Source organism: Acanthopagrus latus, chromosome 13 (assembly GCF_904848185.1).
Source record: "Acanthopagrus latus isolate v.2019 chromosome 13, fAcaLat1.1, whole genome shotgun sequence".
In the NCBI taxonomy this organism is placed as follows: domain Eukaryota; kingdom Metazoa; phylum Chordata; class Actinopteri; order Spariformes; family Sparidae; genus Acanthopagrus; species Acanthopagrus latus.
Window position 1 is genome coordinate 19,584,474 of NC_051051.1, and position 21,980 is coordinate 19,606,453.

The 21,980-nt window shown below is 38.6% G+C and overlaps 2 protein-coding genes across 5 annotated transcripts; both read left to right on the forward strand.

The window, feature by feature from the left end:
* The first annotated feature begins 429 nt into the window (after positions 1-429).
* Positions 430-7,919, forward strand: ccdc15 (coiled-coil domain containing 15). 2 transcript variants are annotated; one of them, XM_037119564.1, is made up of 10 exons: positions 430-872; positions 1,831-1,968; positions 2,338-2,469; positions 2,667-2,783; positions 2,891-3,016; positions 4,759-4,878; positions 4,954-5,057; positions 5,318-5,512; positions 6,464-6,612; positions 6,727-7,919. In XM_037119564.1, exons 1-10 carry the CDS (start codon positions 696-698, stop codon positions 6,774-6,776), a joined length of 1,308 nt encoding a protein of 435 aa, XP_036975459.1. In that variant the 5' UTR covers positions 430-695; the 3' UTR covers positions 6,777-7,919. The 2 variants fall into 2 exon arrangements, with proteins under 2 accessions (XP_036975459.1, XP_036975460.1); XM_037119565.1 differs by having other exon boundaries at positions 4,816-4,878.
* Positions 7,920-8,967: 1,048 nt separating this feature from the next.
* On the forward strand, positions 8,968-20,643 carry slc37a2 (solute carrier family 37 member 2). Of its 3 annotated transcripts, none has more exons than XM_037119563.1 (19): positions 8,968-9,300; positions 9,498-9,579; positions 11,458-11,539; positions 12,014-12,104; positions 12,627-12,705; positions 12,797-12,932; positions 14,971-15,047; positions 16,319-16,485; positions 16,567-16,604; positions 16,688-16,837; positions 17,296-17,386; positions 17,508-17,570; positions 17,691-17,776; positions 18,520-18,568; positions 18,696-18,769; positions 18,903-18,981; positions 19,414-19,511; positions 19,684-19,748; positions 20,369-20,643. In XM_037119563.1, exons 2-19 carry the CDS (start codon positions 9,521-9,523, stop codon positions 20,382-20,384), a joined length of 1,500 nt encoding a protein of 499 aa, XP_036975458.1. In that variant the 5' UTR covers positions 8,968-9,300; positions 9,498-9,520; the 3' UTR covers positions 20,385-20,643. The 3 variants fall into 3 exon arrangements, with proteins under 3 accessions (XP_036975458.1, XP_036975457.1, XP_036975456.1); XM_037119562.1 differs by having other exon boundaries at positions 8,969-9,300; positions 9,401-9,579; XM_037119561.1 differs by having other exon boundaries at positions 8,969-9,579.
* The last annotated feature ends 1,337 nt before the right edge of the window (positions 20,644-21,980 follow it).

A 21,980-nucleotide genomic window follows, 5' to 3' on the forward strand; every position in this document is an offset into this window, starting at 1 on the left:
AGGCACAAAAGAGACCTATTCATCAGTTAAAACCTTTTCAAGTCCAGTGCTGCTTGTTTACAGTGTAAAGAAACTGAATACAAAAATACTAAAAGACTATCAATAATAGAAAATAACAGGAAATCTAGTTAATCTGAATATTGCCTGTGCTCTGTAAGAAACCTGAAGTCTTGACTGTGAGCTCTGCCCATTTAACCGCTCCCTGCTGATGAGAGAAGGTAGTGATTGGGGTCATTTAATTAATTTAACTAATTCCACCAGGCTGCTGTGAAAAATATTTAGTATTTTGTTAATCTAATCTAATGTGATGATTATTATTTTATTATTTATTATGGGTGGATGGATGGATGGATCTCCGTTTTCCATTGTGTTTAGGCATTTGTGGATCCTCCTGTCCAGACGGGGGCAGTAGTACGCCATTCAGCTGTTTGGCAACCGCCAGAAACTTAAAGAAGACGAAGTGAGCGAAACTCAAACAAAACAAATCTGTTGGTGTCCACAGACAAACGTTTTAGGGGTTTCTCACTCAGTTTTTGCTTTTGCTTTGGCAAAACAAGATAATCGTGTCAGTGCGTAATACAGTAGAGAAAACTTCTGTAACGTTACGTCGATGTGTAACCACGGCAACTGGATACCGAGAGGATCTTAAACCGTGGGTTAGCATTAGCTTAAATTAGCAGACGCTAACGTCAGCAATGAGTGCTAGCCGGCTTAGAACTTCAGCAAACCGCAGGTGTAAAGCTTCGGTCAGCCGGAGCAAGACGGACCCGCCATCCTCCAGAGCCAACAAGGTGCTGGCCGAGAGGAACCCGAAGGTGGTGGCGGTGGGAGCCTGGGTGGAGGGCGGACATGACTGCCTGGAGCACCCGTGTGTGAGTTTGGCATTTAACGCTAATGAGCAAAGCCAGCTTTAACTCTGTTGTCAGACTGTTAGAGACCGTTATGACCAGCCAGCCTACAAGCTGGGGGAATGAAGAGTTTGTTTTGACATAGAATGTTGTTTTTCTTTATCTGGGCTGCTACTGACCCCAGGGTCGGCTGAGGTGAAGTTAGTTTTAGGTTTGATATTGGCCAGACATTCACACCGGGGACACCCAGCGGCGTCCCTCCCTCAGTTTCGCCCGGTGTTAACAGCAGGAGGACGGTTAGCTCGCCTCCCAGAACCTCGCGCTGGACCATCAAGAAAGTATCCGATTGTTTGTTTGATTTACACAAATACAATGTTCCTTCATCCTGACTTGATAATATTAGTGATGATGAATATTAAAAGAAATAATACTAAACTGACTTTATTTTAATTGCAAAGGTGTTCTGTATTTTTTTTTTCCAAAAGTATTTGTAAGCCAATGGCTTTTTGTTCAATAGCTCCCATGTCCTGTGACCCAGTAGCTCCAAACCAATACCAAAATGTATCTGTACACCTTACACACATTTCACTGCTTTTTCTAATTTATATAAATATTTGTAATGAAAATTAAACATTTCTTTTCAGTAGCTTCCATTTCAGGTGATGCAGTGACTCCAAATCAATGCCAAAAAAACCCCAAGATAATAAGCTGTGGAAATGACAATAAAGCACTATAATAAGGAAACATCTAATATAAAATATTAATTCCTTTTATATTTGGTTGGTGTTGTTGTTTTTTTAAGAATTGTGACACACTCTGAGTTGTGGGTTTTACAGTGTAAATATGAGCCTGTTGATATGTTGATATAATGGCTTGTTACTTATGGGTTAACATATGCACTGATGCTGAGATATGTGCAAAACACCAGCAAATATTATTCAAACTGTAGTAGCCCAAACAATCTTCTTATGTCTTGTTTTAGTCTCTCGCTTTGTTAACTGAGGAGATCCAGGCAGAAAAGAGGAGGGAGAATGAAGAGAGCCTTCTTCGGTTTCAAGAAGAAGTACGCCATCGTGTGGCACAGCAAGTTCGATTCATTAAGAGGAGACAACAGCCACTGGTAAAAAGGATATTACTTTGACTAACAGTGAAGCATTCTTGAGATTTCACAAGCTTTTAATGACTTTTTTTCATGCATATTTCAGTATTTTGAATTTACGGAATAACCACGTTATTTTAGTAATTTGTTTGACACACGCAGTCTGTAAAGTGTCAAAAACTAGTGGAAATGCTCATCCCTATTGCACATTTATTTAAATGACTTTATACAACCTACAGTCCAGTCTATTTGTTTACGATGAAGTGAAGCAGAATTGTAGAATGTTTTTTTCTGATGTTTCACTCATTCATCCATCAATTGACAAACTGTTTTGATACCATAATATCCCAGATTGACCTCCACAATGTAAAACTGTGTGTTTGTATCCAGGTAAAACCTGATAGAAGACTCCCACACAGGAAGTTTCAGGTCTGGACACACCATGTGTCTGCTGGTGAAAAGCTGATGTCTGGTGCCGGTGGTGCTGCAGAACAGAGGGTGGCAGAAAAGGGCTCTCAGGAGGTGAGAGGGTATTGTAATATATAGTAATTGAACCCAGTGGCTTGCTTTGCAATATACAGCTAGCTCTATCTGGTCCTATTTTCTTCACTATTTGGCCTGCAGAGTCAGAATGATTGTATTGTTTCCTTGGGTGAGGGATAAATAATGTGACAGTGATTAATCTGGAGGATTATTTATTTCCACGTCCTTTTTTAAAGATGACTGAGGGCATGAAGCAGGTCAGACTCAGACTGGCTGCCTGTCGGATGATCCCGCATGGGGAAATGACATCAGAACTTCCTGGAGGTGAATGGAAAATCTCTCCAACCAGACATGTGAGTGCCTCTGTCTCACACTCGTTCCTCTTTTATAAACTTATAGTTCCTATAATTGTGTGTATTCATGGTGTAATAAAAAAATATTTTTCCTCTATATCCAAAAGAAAGCTGGATCTGTCACGCTGAGGGAAGAGCAGGAATTGGAAGAGGAGGATGTTGAGGAAGAAGAAGATGAAGGAGACGATCATCTCTTCACCAGTCAACACGAGTATCCCCTCGTTCAGCAAACGGTTAATGAATATGCTTTATCATGCCTCAGTCTGTGTGGACATTTTTTAAAAAATGAAATCCTAAAGGATATATGCAGACATCCTCTAATATCCTTCAAATTATTGAATTAATGTTATTACAGTACATTCGTGGTTAAAGAAGCAGAAACTCATAGTTACAGTCTCATGACATGAATTTTTTCGCCATTACGTGGCTTCATTCGTAGAGCAACTCAAGAGACGACAGGAAACTGGGTGGGAGAGAGATGGGGAGTGACATGCAGCAAAGGGCCCCAGGCCGGGACATGAACCCAGGGCTGCTGCAGTGAGGACAAAGCCTCTGTATGTGGGACGCCCACTCTACCAATTGAGCTAAATGGCACCCCTGTTTATTGATTTTTAAGTTGAAAACAAACACAACACATAACATACCCCCTACAATCTCAGCAATAAGGAAAAAATCTAGAAAGAAAGCAAGAAATCTAAGAATTACAATATAGACAATATATACAAAGTCAGAAAAAAGGGTCTTCCTATTCCATAGTCCCAATTTAAAAAAAAAGAAAACAAAAGAAAAAACTTGCTAGTTGTAATTAGAAGAAGAATACAGAGCTTAATTCGAAGAATGTGAATTAGTGGCAGGTCTCACTGTCTTGTTGAGTCATGAATTTGCAGTCAGGGTACTCATAAATTGTAGAAAAAGTGTCCACATCTCATAGAATTCTTCAGCTTCACCTTTTACTATGAATATTTTGTTTTGTTGTGTTTTCTAATCCCAGAGTGCAGGACATTTCTTTGATCCATTGTTTAGAGTTTGGTCTCTCACAATCCCTCTATCTCAATGCTAATTGTGTCAGTTTTTACTAAATATTATGTGCAATGCAGCTAGACCTAAGTTACATTTAACCTTTTGAGTCGTGACAGTGGCTGTCACAGATGCTTGGAAAACTTTTCTGGCATTATAGGGGTTAGTTAAAAGCCCTGTGGTGGAAATGCTTGATTAGTGTGTGGTGTTTGTTTTGTGCCAAACATAACATTTTAATTGTCCAAATAATTAAAGTTTGTCAAATCAGACTGTAAGCTAGGCTAGACCAGATGTGTGTGAGTAATTAAGAGAAGCTGTGTTCCACTTCAGAGTAGCAGAAGGCCTCCTCTTCAGATTAGACAGTCCAGCATCAGGAAACCTAAAACATCTTAAACATAAGACACCTCAGGTGTCTCTCGTCTACTCATAAACCCAAATAGTTCAAACTTTATGACTTGATATTCCAAGAGATGGTTGATAGAGCGTCATGACACAGTGTTAACCTGGGGCATGGTCCAGTTGACTGGTATTTACAGCCGAGATGTGATGTTATACTTCACCACATGTCTGAAAACATTATGGAAGTGTACAAAGTTCATGGTAGTTTATTTGTATATTTTCCATTTCCCTCTAACGCTTTGTGATTCACTAAAGATCCAGGCTTCTAACAAGGAACAAAAATGAATAATGCTGTTTGGGCCAAATTTGATGCAGATTTGTGAAAAATGAACATCAGGGTATTTTTGTCAGAACATTGATTAACCAGATTTAGACCTTCCAGATACAGTTGCGTTTAACCTAAAGGTGTTCTCCACTCAGTGTATTAAGCAACCTCAATCAGCTGGCTGCACCAGTGATGATTTAGGTGTCTCAATCCTGTGTTTTATGTTAATCATGATCAGTTAACAGTAGATCTAAACCCCAAACATGCACCTGGTAATCTGACTCTGACTTCCAGCTGAGTGAACCTATGCCGTGGGATCCTGACAAATCACAGCCTATTTCTAATATCCAGACCAACCCCGAAGTCCCACGAGTCCTGTGGCCTCTGACCGAAGCAGAAGAACAGAAAAGACAGGTAAACATTAAACCTTTGGCTTAGTGTGTTCAAGCCCTGTCAAACCGAATGTTACAGTAGTTTGTCTCTCTGCAGCGTCAGTCTCAGTTCCTGATGCACCGCCGTCTGTACATGAACATCGAGAGAGAGCAAGTAAAGGAGAACAAACAGCACAGGAAACACCTGAAAAGGACGGCAAGGTGACCGCAATATTTTCTCCTGCATCACTTCCTCTTTTTGATGTACTATCTCTTTAGAGTATCTATCAACCTCTGTAGCTTTGAGAGATGGCTGTCAAAGTTTAAGTTATTTATAATGTTTTCACAGCAGAACCAATAATAAAAGACCAATGGATCTAACTTTTTTGACAGTAAATGGCTCGATACTCTTCTTCTGTGTACAGTGTGATTCTTTGGTCCCAGTGAAAATGTCACCTCAATCGTTCCCCTCTCCACTGAAGGATCAAAGCAGAGAAGGAGCATATTCGTCTGGAGGAAGAGAGAAGGTTGGAGAAAGTTCGGCAGCTTGCGGAGGCCCGACAGAAGCTGGAGGAAAGAGAGGTGTTGATTCTGGAGCGATTGAGGCGGGAGGAAGAGGACAGAGCTATGGAGCTGCAGAGGAGGAAGAAACAGGAAAAGGGGAAAGTAGCTGCAAGGTAATTAATGGAGATTAAGTAGCTAAAGTTTAACGGGGAACTCTGCTGATCTTATACAACAGAGTGTGTTTACAGATCTGAGCGAACACTACTGCGTATGTGAAAAGTTGATTAATGACTTTACCAATCAATAAAACTTAATGGGATATGGTTTTGATTTTGTTTGTAATAAATTGTGTGAACAGGAATCAGACCAGTGCTACAATGCAACAATTTTATAGTGTGGTTTCTTTCATCTGGACAAAATTAACTGAACTGCATCCTACAGAAATTTAAGAGGCTGTTCAAATTTGATTTAACCCTCCAGAGCAATTGAATGCAACCAGTCTCAAAATGGGAGCGAGGAGACTTATTCCACGAGTTACAAAGCAGTAGCCTTATTAGTCACTGTTTACTGGAATTGTAAAATAAATTTGACACATTTGTCATCAATATGTTCTCTTATTTTATAAGTGTGGCATAAATGGTGAAATCAGTTGAAACAATGTGTTCAAACAGCTGTTGGGAGGTTAGACATTAATGAGACATGAAAACAGACTGGCTGTTACAGTGATGCCATGACAAACTGACCTTTTTATAAGGAAAGAAACATGTTAATATAGTGTTTTGTCAAATTTACAAGAAGGCAGCAATTATTTCCCATTTGTCAAAGCCGTTTTACAAAGTTTGTTGAATGTTCTCCTCCTGTAACAACTCAACAAATCACACAATTTGTAATGGAGTCTGGGGATATGGTTGTTACTGGTCAAATGGTTAGTTGAAACAGACAGCTGTTAACATCATCAGGTTAAAACAACCCAAACAGATATGAACAGATATAATATACAGTGACAAACTGAAACAGCTGTCTGATGCAAGTATCTCCTTCATGGAAATAACTTCATGGAAATAAGGGCTTATGTGTCTTCACGAGGTGAAGCTGACAAACGGGCTGATTTTAACTCTCTGCAGGTTCATTGACGCTCTGAGAGCTCAGATGAAAGAACGTCTGTCTCAGGAGAAGTTGGACCTCCCTCCTCTCTGCTGCTGTGCAACCTCGTTCTGGGACTCCCACCCTGACACCTGCGCTAACAACTGCGTCTTCCACAACAATCCCAAAGGTACTCGCTGAACACACACAGCCACCTGCCTCACTCTCTACACACACCACTATTTACCTTCAATGAAGCTAATCATGAAAACATTGTTGACAGAAGCATTTGTCTCTTCCACAGAGTACGCCAAGGCGCTGCATTCAACGATGTTGAGTTTGGGGTTACAATAAAGTAAGCTGGTGAACTGGAGTGGATGTTGTCTGGTACAAACAGGCTCCTTGCTGCCTGTCTAAAGGAACAGTTCAACATTTTGGGAGAATGATAGCCATTTTCAAGTCTAGAAGTAACTCAGCAAATACCAGATGGATTGCCATGACATTTTGAACAGATATTTATTTTTTCACAGGCGATGAATACACAAGATTTTGATGATCCTTGTCTTTTCACCTGCAAGTTTTCACTTATCCTGTGACATACCCGACATCTACTTGATGGATTTATGCCAAATTTTGAACAGGCATTGATGGTGTCTGGATTATAAATCAAAATGACTAAACTGGTGATTAAAAAGATATCTTATTGAAAACTGTAGTAGGATAGCATTGATTGGATGCTAATTCAGTCACAGTTTTTCTGTATTTCATGTTGTGTGTGTATGGAGGTGTGTGTGGTTATTCTGCAGCAGCCTGATTTGTCATTTGCATGTGATAATGGCTCTGCGCTCTGGTGAGGCACTTCTCAAATCAGAGGCTGCAGATTCATCAGCATATCTGTCCTGCTGCCTTCAGCTGCTGGGATTTAATGAACCGAAGGTGAAGCTTTTCATACACTTGACTGTTAATCAGGTGTGGACACCAGGAACTGTCTGAGTCACTTATTAATGTATAGTTCAATACAGACTGTTTAACCAGAGTTCCTGTTTTAACCACATTGAACATTACCTTTTGAGGCTTGGGACTGTTCAGTCAAAATTGTTTTATTACAGTTTTAAGCATTTGTTGTGTGATTGCTTTTAATTTTTTGCTATTCTTGATAAAGGGTTAAGATTGGCAGCACATATATATAGTTCTTAGTCTGTTCTCAGTGCAAGCCATATTTGGTTTATTAGATATATTTTATAACCTCACATGAGCTTATTTTTAGTTTATTTATTAAAAATGTTTAAAATCTGTATGTTAGCGTACTCTACGTAAATACAGTACAGTACGTATTTAATATTGAGAATGAGGTTTTGAGGATTTACTGTTTGTTGTGTGGAATTTGTATCAATCTTCCTTAGGTCTTGTCGATTTTCTCCAAGGCTGTGTTTAACAGAAAAATGATGAAAATATACATTTTGTGATGTTTTTAATTAAATGCTTCTTACAATCATTCCTACAGTGTGATCCTATTGCGATTTACCACTTCAGTCTTGATTTTTGCATGTGTTTGTTTTCATAATAGATTAATTTCCATTGAATTGCTTACATTTATTCTCTAAATGGGTTTAGAGAGATTTACATTTTGTATTATTTTTTTATATTGTCTTCCCAGTGCCATTCGTAGTATAGTCATTACATAATGGTACATGTATTTTGTATATTGTCAATATTTAGATATTCTAAAGATAATTTAACCACATTTTTTAAAATTTGCATTCTGTTAAGATTTTAAAAGTTGTGAATTGACAGTGGAAACAGTGAATCCTCTATTTAGTAAAATATGTAGAGGATTAAAATTTTACAGTGCCAGCTACCACTATGAGCATCGGGTCAACGTTTCATGGCTCAAGTCTGGTTTTTATCACATAATTTTGACTTTTCTACCCCATCAATTAGACTTTTACTGTCATATTAATAATTTATCTAATAATTCTGACTTTAGTCTTACAATTTCAACAGTACATCCCCCCCTTCTGAGGGGCATAGACCTGAAAAACAGTCCTCCCTAATTCGGTCCTTACAGTGGGAATGTTTAAAATCAAGGACTCTTGTGATCGAGTGTACAACTTACAAGTTCTAAATAAGATAAAACTGGAAAGATAGTCAAGTAAAACATGCAGCAGGGCCTTGAAGATAAAAATCATGCAGCGCTGTTACTACCTCCTTACTAATAAAGATGGCCATCCAAATTTGCAATGAAGAACACAGTGATGAATTCTAAACTCTTCCATACCAAAGAGCACCTTTCTTTTTTTTTAAAGCCTTCTTTTTGTACATTTTGGTGATAAACATGTTTGTACTTTTACACAAGAAAAAGAGAACATTTTAAAAGTTAACCACATTAAGAGGTATTTTTCAATAGCAGATATTGTGTTTGACTTATTTCTTATAAAGCGAATCATCTGACGACCTTTATAGTGTTGTCACGACCACGTACAGGGGTCCCTCATGTTGGGTACCACGTAGGACGATCAGCTGCTCCTCACATCAGCTGTTTCCTGTTCTTCCGTACTGACGTCGCAGGAGACGGTCACGTGACCGGCCAGGAGGCTCCGACTGGAAAATCTTTGGAATAACAATTCCGGCTAATAATAATAATAACTGTTTCTGTATTCATACCGGACGTTGTTTTGAGTCTGTAGGAGTGTTAGAGCTGCACGGAGGTAGGCTGGCTACCCGGACCGGCCCATATAAACTCAGCCGGACAGTATGGAGAACTATTGGATGTTTACGGACTGTATCTCCCACCAGGAGGCTACACGGTCGCTGCTTTACTCTGTTAGCAGCTAGCGTCTACTTTCAACCTTTATCTACCAGGTCCTTTTTACATTGGGTACGATTAATCTTTTGTTTTTGTGCCGGGTTAGCCAACTTGCTGGTATAGCTCGTTAATAAACGGCCGCTTATCTCCTCCTTCTGTTATTTAACTGTAGTAAGTCAGCTACAGCCCAGCTGTGCCTTAACTGTCCCATATAACGAAGTGCTGCGAGAACATGTCTGCGACCAAACTCTGAGTGTTTTTCTGTCAAGTTTTACGAAGATTTTATCGAAAAATGAAGCGGTCCCTGGCTCCTGGCATACGGCTTATCACGTCCTTTTCTCGAGATGGTTGGTAAGTTTCCATTATCGTCCATACCCATTGTTCTCCACACTTCCAGCCTCGTTACAGCCGTTGGGGTTGAAAGAGAGCAGCAAGCTGCTGTGCATGTGTGTTAACTTATCTCCCTGCTGTAAATGATTGGCTTAACCACATCGATAAGCTCACATTCTGTCAATTTTTTTTTTATTGTGGCTAGCGAACTCAGTACAGTAACCACATTTTCTACATCTTAAAACATGTTACAAACTCGTTACTACTGCTTCTTTTCGCTGTTATGTTGTGAAGTGTTCTGCTGTGAGAGTCCAGAGCCACGTCAAGCTCCGTTAAAAAAAAAAACTGTTTAAACAGTTTAAAGCTTCCTCTCTTATCGACACAGTTTTGGCCTTTACCGAATCGATACGGTCGACATCCAGCATTTAAGGAATTTGCCAAGGGGCACTTTAATGTAATAATATTTCAGTTTCTAATAATATCACTTCAAAGTGCTTGCACTGGGTGGGCTGACACTGTAAGGAGTATTCATTACTTTGTTTTGCTGATATTACAGCAACTAAGACTCTGCTGGTTCAGCATTTTAGTAAGAAACTCCTTCCCCACCTGGAGGGGAAAAAACATACACTGCTAAGAAATTTAAAAAGTAGTAATGATTTTAAAAACACATCTATTTTTATTATTATTTTGACTTTTTTTTTTTCTTAAAAAAAAAAAAAAACAACTTGTAACTAACACAATTCATGCAACAAAACAGTGTTATAATCATTGATTAATCTGAGTAGGGCTGTAGCAAATAATTATTTTCATTATCAAGTAATCTGCCGTCATCGAAAACAGCCATCATGGAAAATATAATTTTGTATTCAACCAACAGTCGAAAAACCCACAAACTTTATTTTTACCACTAGGAAAAGGAAAAATAGTTAAATTCACATATTTGAGAAGAAGTAATGCCATTAAATATGAAATTATACTTCAAAAGAGTTAACTGGTAATTACAATAGACACATACAAATATTTTTTGTTTGAATAACTAGTTCTAACTAAAGTTGATCTTTTATCAATATATCGTGAAGACAAATCATTTTCTTTTTTGTTGATTAACTAGTAGATTATCATAGATAGTTTTGGTACTAGTGATTGATGAAATTAATGTTGAAGCATTTGTTTTTATTCATCGTTTACGTTCACATCTCTCTGTTGTGAAATACTTTTGAAAGCCTTTCACAGTAATGTACAGTTCACATTAATTGAAAACTCTCCCTCACAGTGCCATGCCATGTTTCGAGTGTATGTGATAAAAAAAAAAAAAAAAAACATAATGAAAAACTGAACAAGGCTGACATCATTGAGTCCCTACACTTGAATGTGCCATAAACACTGATCTACATCTACATGTGTTAGGTACACCTGTACAGTCATACAAATGAATACAACAGCCCTGCTCTATATCTGATCTTTTTTCTGTGTGTTTTTGCAGACACAATTTCAGACAGTGGCAGAGGTAGCATTCATGTCCTTTAATTCAGTCAACTAAAAATACTCGATTAATGGCATTGTCAGCTTTGTATTTGTGCACTGGACAAATGGATGCCATTTTATTTGAGTTCTTTAATTTGGGCCTAAATGGGGCTGTCTAACTGTATTATCAGTATAAGGTTGAAGAGAGTTAATATTCTGCTACTTCACTCCAGTGTTCTTAACCTCAGAGTCAGGGCCCCTTTAAAGGGTCACAGGATGAATGTGAGGAGTCACGAGATGATAAATACTGTATTAAAAAGGACAAAACATACAGTAAACGCAGCTTAGATTTATATTTATTTTGTTTTGGGCTCCATTATGGTCCTTTGTCCTTCTGTTTTCCACCATATGTTCATTTCAAACTCTCTTTTACAGGTATCGCGGTTTCATTCTTTTCCTCACTTTTCTCTTCTACACGGCATACCATCTGTCACGGAAACCTATCAGCATTGTTAAGGTAACTGAAAACAATTCAATCTGCCGTTTTTACAGGGTTTTTGCAGGAACTTGAGAAGTGTCAGTCATGTATCATCAACAACCGTGTGGTGCTCCTCAATATGTGTTTGGAAATCATGAAAAAGGCATCATTATATTCATTTCTTGTTGCCATGTTGCTTTGTTCTGGCTGATTACAACTGATTCATTTTCCTTAGGAAATGGTTAATAAACATGCAGTATCTCTGGTATGAATGTTCTTTATGGTTATAGTTTGTTGGGGTGGTTGGACGGGTTAGGTTAGGTAATGAAATATAAAGATTGTACATTGAGAAAAGGCATATTTTCTGCACATACAAGTTGACAGCTGCATTTAACACACTCCTATATTTTCTTGTAGCCTGTCCAGAAACATATTTTTTTACATTTTTCACCTTTGTGAGAGTTTTGTGTAAATTCACCTTTTTCCTTCTGTGTTTTTCTGTCTGATACTCAGAGTCAGCTGCACAGGAACTGCTCCACAGTCATAAAGCCTGCAGACCTCAACATAACCGATAATGATACTTGGTGCGACTGGGCTCCCTTTGGTACGTCTTCTATATTCAACTCAGACACTCCACTACGAAGTTGATCATAAGTGATATTTTGTTATATGAAAGCATATCAGAGATTTCCTTATCCTCAGAATTTTAATATAGTATATAGACAAAAGTGCACTTATATATAAGCAAATGTATCGTGCAAAAATGTGCTCATCAAATAGCCAGTTAAACCCTGAGCGGTTGCAGAAATCCCCTGAAATACATTACAGATGTTTGCTGTGACCCAAATACTTGCTATACAGTAAGTAGGTTTGGGTGTGTCGTGTGTTAACAAAGGAAAACTAAAAAGATAAAGTTTACTCAGAGCAGTGAGTATGTACACAGTATGATGCAGTGCACATACTGAGGCTGGAAAGAATTAAAGTGTTGAGGGCAATTTAACAGCTTCAGGAACAGCTCAGAAAAAAAAAGTTTAAAAAAAGTTATTTTTGTAAACACAAAAGGTTGTGTCTACAACACAGCATGATATGGAGAAAGGTAACAGTTTCATCGTTGTCTTCTCTCTAGACCAGAACAACTACCAGACGCTGTTTGGGTACTTGGACAACTCCTTCCTGGTTGCCTATGCCATTGGCATGTTTATCAGGTTTGTACTTGTTGTTGCTGACAGTTGTTACGCTTTGTCTCAGTGTGTGGTGTGAGGTATATTGAGTCATAACTCTTTCTCTTCCTCACAGTGGGATATTTGGAGAGCGCCTACCTCTGCGGTACTACCTGAGTTTCGGGATGCTGATGAGTGGGTTGTTCACATGTCTGTTTGGCCTGGGCTTCTACTTGAACATCCACTCTTTAGGGTACTACGCCTTCATCCAGGTAAAGACACCACAATAGCAGGGTTTAAACACAGTTTCCCTAATGGGTTCTGGTTTTGAGCAGAAGTGTCATTAAGACAGACAGTTGGTAAAGTCCGCTGATTTGTCATTCTGTCAAGAAACTTGATTTCAACAACTACTGGCCGTATTGTGATAAGAGTTAAAATGGATATGCATTTTCGTAAGACGATGGTTGTTCTAAGTATTTTTATCACATGTGTTTTGCTCTATATCTACCATATACACCAGTATCAGGCCCAATAATGGCTGATATGTAACTTCCTGGTAAATGTTGATAACTCACCCATAACATGGAAGTATTTTACCCAATCCACCAACTACTCCGCCTCAACTCTGCAACTATGCTGTAGCTATCACTATCCACAACTAGTCCTTCCCTAATTGCATGTTTTTATAGTGTTGACAGTGCCAAGAGTTGTTTCATGTAATCTTAAATGATTCATACTTTTGCTACTAGTAGGCCAGAATTTTCACGTCCACACAAAAAGAAAATCAAGATCTAACTTTTCAAAGAGGGTTTGAATGGTGATCAACAACCCCTCATTTGTTTTTGCCAGGCAGAACTACTGCATACAGCAGAATTGCTTTAGGGCAGAAAACGGGAAGAACAGAGATCAGATGAGCTGTTTAGAACAGTCAAAGCTGTCAGCAGTTGAAGGCAGTCAGTGACTGCTGACTGCTCACCAAACTCTCAGCCATACCAACACACATCAGCCAGGTGTCATTTGTCACTTGACTCCAAACAAGATGAATGTTGCTCCCAGTGTGGAGGCACACTCAGTTCTCCTAGAACAAAAGACAGAGTTTAGTTTCAGTTCATTTTTTTTTTTCAAATCCCTTGGTCTGGTGACAAAGAGCCACTGCACTGAAAGTGATATTACTGCTGTGAATTTATGGTGTGAATCAAGTTCCTCATGTAATGGCGAAAACACAATTTTCCAGTTTACTCATTTTAGAAAAAATGCTTATATAATTGCCCAGTCCAGAGTGGATGTCTGCAGATTTCTGGCTTATTCTATCCAAAGTCAAAAACAATAGTCAATTTACATGAGATAAAACCGAGAAAAGCAGCAAATGTCATGTTTTCAAATTAGGAATCAGAGGATGTTTGATGTTTTTCCAGAGCAATGACTGAAATGATGGATTGATATTGAAAGTAGTAGAAAATATCTCTGGTGGTTCATTTACAAAATAATCAACACTTTTTTTGAGAACATTCATGTTGATATAACATTTGTTTATTGGTTAATGTTCCCAACAAGCGCATTTATTGTGGCAGCTCGGCGGCCTGCGATTGCTTTCTTTTTAATATATTTCCAACTTGACTGATCCAAAAGTCTGCTGTTATGGTGCATGCGCAGTTGAAAAAATAATAAAATAACGTACGCCATTCATAGCGGCACTGCTGCTTGTAGCTCTCAAGTGTCAGATGAGCTGCACACGGAGATCACATGATCCTCACTGTAGCCACAACCTTGGTTGAAAATATAAGTGGAAATGTTAGTCATGCTATAAATAATAATGAGTCAAAGTCACATTCACTAGATCTTTAAATTAGTTTGTGAGTTTGTTAGGAAAAAACAGTTGACACGATGCAACATCTGAAACCTGAAAAAGAGAGTTTTTAAAGACTGAAGCACCAACATCAAAGAATCTTTTGAAGAAACTTTTGATTAACAACCATTTTACCTTATTACAGGTGTGATCACTCTGAGCTCTGTGGGTCAGTACAGATTTACACATTTATGACATCATCTCTTCCCCTCAGAAATGCCGAGATCTCACAGTGGCTTAGTCAGGCTTTACTAACACACATCACATGACTCAAAGCTGCATCATGAGACCGCAGGAGTGTTTGGGCTCACACAGGTTCGGTGTGGGAATGTTGACAATCGCTGCTCGCAGGCTCTCTCTCATTCTCTTCCATATGTCAGATGTCTGTAGGGTTGTAGGGTCAGGAGACTTAAATGCAGTAAGCTAACACACTGGGTTCTCCCTCTGTTTGCTGCGTCCTGCAGGTCATGAACGGGCTGATGCAGACCACCGGTTGGCCATCTGTGGTGGCTTGTGTCGGCAACTGGTTTGGAAAGGGGAAGTGAGTACTGCTCAATGTGCAACAGGGAGCAGTCCCGCTGACTATGCAGGATTAAATGCTTTTTTTGCAGCTGGCTGGCTCACGCGTTTGTCACGTTTGGACAGCACAGTGAGACTAGGCTTTGATTTGTCTCAGACCTCTAGCATCCAAGTCCACATAATATATATCTAAACTGCCTCTTAGATATTTGTGGAAGGTCAAAAATTGTTCAAAGTAAACAGTCACACACCCATCTGAATGGGCTCCACCCTTTCCAGGGCCCTGTCTTCTGCAGACATGAATGTTTACTTGCACGATAGAAATTAGTCCACTTAAAGAAAACAGGTTCGACAGGATGTCAAATATGTTTACGTAACATTGCTAAAAAAATTAACAGACACGTGAAAACATAACCTGACTTAAGTAGCTCAGCATGAAAACCGAAAGCATGAGGAAACAGTGAACATGGCTCCACAAAAGTTTGCAAATACACCACCAGCACCTCTTGACTTAGGTATTCAGCATTGTGTACACTATTTTTTTAATCTGAACACAAACATAAATGTAAAAGCATACATTTGTGGTGCTAGAATATTTTTAATGAATAACGGATACGGTGCCTGATGCACCATCAGTTTGTAGTTTGGTACCACTGTTTATTTATGTTGGTTTGACAGGCTATAAATGTAGGCATTATTACATATAAATTAAATGCATAGGACATCTAGCCCTTAGTAGTTTGCATTTCTTGTCCCTAGTTTAGGAGTAAAACACATAATGCGCCACTTTTATGAAGGCATAAAACTAACAATAAAACAGATATGGACAAGCAGCTACTACAGTCAATATAACAGCAATGACAAAGAAGACGTGTCAAGAACTAAAGAAGTTATGATTCAGAAGAGAAAAGAGGAAATAAGAACTGATCGCACAAAGACATAAACCAAAACTGTGTCACCAACTGTGTCTGACAAACTGATCTAATGCTCGCACGTCTTTCCCTTACTGCAGTTGTGTGCTGTAAGTCACTCTAGGTTTTGGTAGGCAGAGCCCAGCTAGCTGTTTGCCCTGCCGCTAATGTTTGTGCAAAGCCATGCTAACCATGTCCTGACTGCAGCTCCATATAACAGATATCGCTCTTAATCCCACAGAAAATCATAAAACATCCAAGCAATATTGATATTTCTCAAAATGTTGAACTATTTCTTGAAGGTGACTGATGACTTATTAGGGGAATTAACCTATAACAGCTGATGCTGATAACCTGTGTGTGCTTTTGTTTTGACGATCAGGCGTGGCTTCATCATGGGTGTCTGGAACTCCCACACCTCAGTGGGAAACATCTTGGGCTCCCTCATTGCAGGAGTCTACGTCTCTTCAGCTTGGGGAATGTCCTTTATCGTCCCTGGGCTCATCATCGCCTCCGCGGGGATCCTCTGCTTCTTCTTCCTGGTTGAAAGTAAATGAAAGCTTAATTCTGCTTTTAAGTTGCCATAAAAGAACATTTTCTGAGTCTCATCTTTTCCTCTCGCCTCTCCAGAACCTGAGGACGTCGACTGCACTCCTCCTCAACACCACGTGAGTCAAAACAGAAACATTTACCATATTAATCGATCTGCCACAAGACAGTTAGAACTCATGCAAGTGTGTTTGACTCAAAGGGCAACCAGGAGAGCGGTGAGACGGAACCTCTCCTGCAGAACTCGTCCCACACTGACAGAACTGTGAACGGTGCCATCACCACAGAGTCTGTGGAGGTTATTGAGGAGCACACCGAGGCCATTAGCTTCTGTGGAGCTCTCTGTATACCTGTGAGTGGAAACCATGGAAATATGGAAATGTGTACGTGTGTTTTAAAGACATGAATCCACTTTCTGTTGGATTTGAAAACTCTGCACTTTGGCACCATCTGGTGTTGGTCCAGGAATAACACTATAGCATCAAAAACCTTTGCGATGAGGAATATTTGAAAGAAGTTATAATCGCATACGAAGTCACGCATAATAACTTAAATGGTGATTTAAGAAATAAAAAGATTTTAAAATTTCAAGTTTTTAAAATTCAAATTAAGCTATCTGAGAAGAACTGAGAATTGAATCTGCTCCTCCTACACTGAGATGAAATTATGATATTTAGATTAGATATAAATGTAGTCTACAGAGAAATATAGTCATTTGTCATACTGTGAAATATTGGTATATTCAACATGACTGTCTTTATATAAAAAGGCTCCTCGGCTGGCTTTCATGGTGTTTTGTGTCTCTCACAGGGAGTGGTGGAGTTCTCTCTCTGTCTGCTGTTCGCAAAACTGGTCAGCTACACTTTTCTGTACTGGCTTCCACTTTACATCTCAAATGTTGGTCAGTAATAACACACACATTCAGATATAATTTATGTATTCAGTAATATAGATTTATCCACATTATTTATTTATTTATTTTTTTTTTTTAAAGTAAATATTGGGTCTGTTTTTCATTTCAGCACATTTTAAGGCAAAAGAGGCAGGAGACATGTCAACCCTATTTGATGTTGGAGGAATCGTAGGTAAGGTTTGAGCCCTGGCTGTTCAGTTATATCACTTGATCTGATAAGGTTTTATTTTAAGGCCTCAATAATTAGAATTTTAGAAGACATGATCCGACCAAAAGTGTTGTGTTTCCACAGGAGGCATCACGGCCGGCCTTGTGTCTGACTACACTGGTGGGAGAGCGACAACTTGCTGTGTCATGTTGCTTGGTGCTGCCCCTATGGTGAGTGTCATCCAACAAATTGAATTATTTTATGACAGCATGTCTGTCGACACATTTTCTAGATTATCCCTATAACCAGTGGCTCCTTAGCTTCTTTCCAACATTTAAAAGGTAATGGTAGTTTTTCTGTATTTTTCAGTTATGCCTTCTTTCTGAATTTTATAACTTTTTGACCCTGTCTGTCAGCCTCAATCTAGTAGTTCTTACTAAAAAAAATAAATCTTTAAACCTAAACCAACAGATTTTTTGTACATATTATGCAGCATCACATTAGCATCGATTCAGACGCCAATACTCACTTTCTTTAGTTCTGGTCTCTCCTGGTTTCCAAAGGAAATGTCTGTCTCTACAACTGTTAACTGCTCCTCCGTGTTCACCAGCTAGTTGCTAACTGTGTCTGTCTGCTGCTGTGGTTTTAAGTTGAAAACAGCTCAAAATTAACCAAAACAGTGACGTTTTGGGCTGGAAAAACACAAGGATGAGCTTAAAGTTGCTTAAAAAAAAAGATGTTTTGTCAGAGGCCTCTGGAGTCATTATTGGAGAGGTTAACATGAAAAGTTTCATGACATCTTTAGTGTACAGATATTTAAATTCGCACATGGCACTTCTCACTTGAGTGGGAGAAGTACGTGGTGGTGCGATGATACGATCATTTATGAAATAGCATAGATTTCTCTAATCAGTCATTAAACACAAAGTTGAATGTGTGATGTTGCTGATTATGTCTTTTGTCGATGTTCTAGCTTTTCCTCTATAATTACATTGGACAAAGGAGCCTTGGTACTACAATTGGTAAGACTTCATTACTGTGTTTCTTGTTTTCTGTGCTTTGTTGGGTCGTTCACAGACAACAAAAATTGACAAAAAACATAGATTTTCATGAAAACAAGTCTTTATTAACACTTCCTTCCATGTGTAGGTATGCTGCTGTTGTGTGGAGGCCTGGTGAATGGACCGTACGCCCTTATTACTACTGCTGTATCTGCTGACCTGGTAAGACCTGATACTCTGGAAACCCACAGTTTTATATCCCTGCCATCTATTGAGCCCTAACAAATCAAGTAGTGAACATCAGTTTAAAATCAACAACACATTCTGTACTTTGATGGTGTATTTTGTGTAACAGGGAACACACGAGAGTCTAAGAGGAAACTCCAGGGCATTGTCAACAGTGACGGCAATCATTGACGGGACCGGTTCAATAGGTACGTATGAAGTGTTTAACATCCTCATCTTGATGTTTTATTTTATTTTTTCTTAAACTTCCTCCAGTTATTATCTGTAATAATAACAACGGATCAAATTAAAATTATCATCAACTTTATTGTTCCCCCCAGCTCTAGAGTAGGTTTTAGCTGCTTTTACCTCATTGTTTTGTTTTTATGACCCAAAAAAACACTGCTGTTACCCTCACGTCCAGGCGCACAAAACACTACAATAAATACTAATTTTCTCCTGCGTCCCCTTTAAGTATAAAAATATTATTGTTTGCTAGCAAGTTTGTGATATCAGCTTTAAATGGCGATGACATGTTAAAGAATTATAATGTGTTTAATGTTATTTATTCCATATGTTATGTCATATAAGGAAAAAGATATCTGTATATTTGTGTATTGATGTGTTTGTTTTTTCTGTAGGAGCTGCTCTGGGCCCTCTGTTAGCCGGCATCATCTCTCCCACCGGCTGGAACAACGTCTTCTACATGCTCATCTCTGCTGACATCTTAGCCTGCCTGGTCAGAAACATTACTTTATTCAATGACATCACGATACAGCTAGGCTTTTGGCCATTACTGCTTATTCCAGTCATGTTGTAGATTAGTTGACTGTCCTGACAAATGTGATTCTCCAGCACATTTGTCAACAACGCACTGACTGACTTTTTTTCTTTCTTGCTCTTGTTGACAGTTTTTGTCCAGGCTCGTTTACAAGGAAGCTCAGGGTTGGTGTAGACGTGCTCCTCGAGTCAGAGGGTGAGGATCGGCAGCAGCATCAGTTTTTGCGTAAAGAAACTGCTAAAGAAACTTCCCTTCATTTAAATTTATCTCAGGAAGTTGCTAGAGGTTGAGGTTGAAAACCATTTTTGTTTTGGTAACCAGTCCAGGAGAAAAAAATAATTAAATTAATGGTTCAACATTTGAAAAATTCCTAGACACAGTCTGAAAATGGAGGGAATAGTTTTACTCTCTCAGGAGGTTATGAAATATACCAGCACATGTAAAGAATTCCCTCGTATCCCACAAACTGGTTTTGAATTGTATTTTTGAATTGATTAATCAGTCATGATAATTTGTGTTAATTAGTGATCTTTAGAGGTGTAAGCAGTTGTAGTTATTTTATTTTTGTAAATTTGGACAGAGCTGTTTTCAGTCTTTATGCTAAGCTCAACTAACCGTCTTCATGTCTAAGTCTCTGCCAGCCAGGCAATAAATGCATTTCTTGACTATTCCTATAAATAAGGAATACAACAAAGATATAAAAAAAAAGGATTTTAACAATCTGAACAAAATGTAACATTTAAGCAGGGCTATTGTATTTGATAGCATTACATACTGTATATATATATAATATTATCTGTAACCTTTTTTTCTAGGTTCAAAGAAATCTGAAACACACTGGGAACAAAACACACAAAAGAGGGAACAATGCCGAAACTGACCTCACTGCACCATTTTCCTTTCTGGCTGAATGGAAACAAAGCCATCAGATGAAGATTTAAGCGCACTAAACTGACGATTGAAGCCTTCTTCTTAATGTAAAAGAGAGAGAAAATGCCTTTTTAGAGACAGAGCTTTTTTATGACTAATCTTCTGATTCTAATTTGTTTGTTTTAATATTCGTTTATCATTAAAGTGTATATACTGTGCATTTTCTTAATTTTGTCTTTTTCTGTCTCCTTAGCTACTAATTCTGATTTTTTTTTGACTCCAACTTCCTGGGGGAAAAAAAAGTTAATCTTCTCAGTTGTGGTCGGACAGATATCAAGAGTACAGTCCAACTTTTTTTTTTTCATGGAAACACTGTGAAAGATAAAATTTCAAGTTGTTGAGGAGATTGTTCTCATGTCAGATAAAATAGTAAAGGAGCGAACGATGTTTAAAAAGTCAGAGGAGCGCTATTTCATTAAATAAAAGAAGAAACTTCCAACAAAATGCTGTACATAAAGTGGGCCCACCATGGCTCAGGAGGTGCCTCGGGAGGCACAGTATAGTGGTTCACTGACTAATTTGCAGGGTTAGCATTTAGAGCCTCTCCTTGGGTAAGACAGTAAACCCCAAATCTCTCCCCTGCATGGTGAAGTGGTTTGGATAAAAGCTTGCTCCATAGAAATGGAGCAATTTAGGAGACCCTGCTGCATTTAGATTAATCATAAAATTGACAGCAGAATTCTCAGATAAATAACTTCTTTGTGGGGTCACTGTGAGGAAAAGGGGGGAGCATCCTTCGCCCTCATAATCATTTTTCTACAGTGTCACCCCCATTGTATAGACTTTAAAGCACCATTATGGAACTCTTTCACCTTAAAATAACAGCTTCAAAATCATTTTGATGGTACAGTGTCTCGTAACAGGGTGAATGGTGTCTCTGTCTCAGCCTCTCTGCCCCTCTATCACTTGTTTCTGGTTATCGGACACAATTTTTCTGTCAGACAAATTATTGTCAGACAAATTATTAGAATACACGTTTCAAATGAATTTTACTATAAAAAATTGTGCATTTTTGTGAGTGATTGAGTCGGGAGAAACTTAAACTTGATGGCACGAGTCGCAGGCTTCCTCCTGCCTCTCAGGCAGGTGGAGCACACAGGTGTGTTTGCCATTAAAATGTACAGGAACGCACAAAATATGTTAAGTGAAAATAAAAGCGAATCGTAAAGTTATTAACCTAACTGTTGTTTCGAGACAGACCTTCAATTTTGAGCTACTTGAGCTCTGTGGAACTTGGAAGTTGTGGAAGTTGTGGTGCTCACATATGAACAGTTAAAGTCACTGAGACATGTAAGTAGAGCCCCCTTTAACACAGTTATTGTTTCTTTCTTGTGCAGTAACAGATTGTTTAAGACATTTGAGGTCACTTTAGTTTAATCTGCATAAACTGTTGCCTTATACTTGTTTCTTTTCTTGTAATTTTTTTCTTGGTTGCGATGCCCCCAGATCTCAACTAGTGTATGTTTTGACAAAAACCAAAAATAATGTGGACAACAC

Coding starts and splice junctions, on each gene's coding strand:
- ccdc15 (XM_037119564.1), top strand. CDS start 696: ATGAGTGCTAGCCGGCTTAGAACTTCAGCAAACCGCAGGTGTAAAGCT. Junction 4,879..4,953: donor CAGAAGAACAGAAAAGACAG/GTAAACATTAAA, acceptor GTCTCTCTGCAG/CGTCAGTCTCAGTTCCTGAT. Junction 5,058..5,317: donor CACCTGAAAAGGACGGCAAG/GTGACCGCAATA, acceptor TCTCCACTGAAG/GATCAAAGCAGAGAAGGAGC.
- slc37a2 (XM_037119563.1), top strand. CDS start 9,521: ATGAAGCGGTCCCTGGCTCCTGGCATACGGCTTATCACGTCCTTTTCT. Junction 12,706..12,796: donor GCCATTGGCATGTTTATCAG/GTTTGTACTTGT, acceptor TCTTCCTCACAG/TGGGATATTTGGAGAGCGCC. Junction 17,777..18,519: donor TGCTTGGTGCTGCCCCTATG/GTGAGTGTCATC, acceptor TCGATGTTCTAG/CTTTTCCTCTATAATTACAT.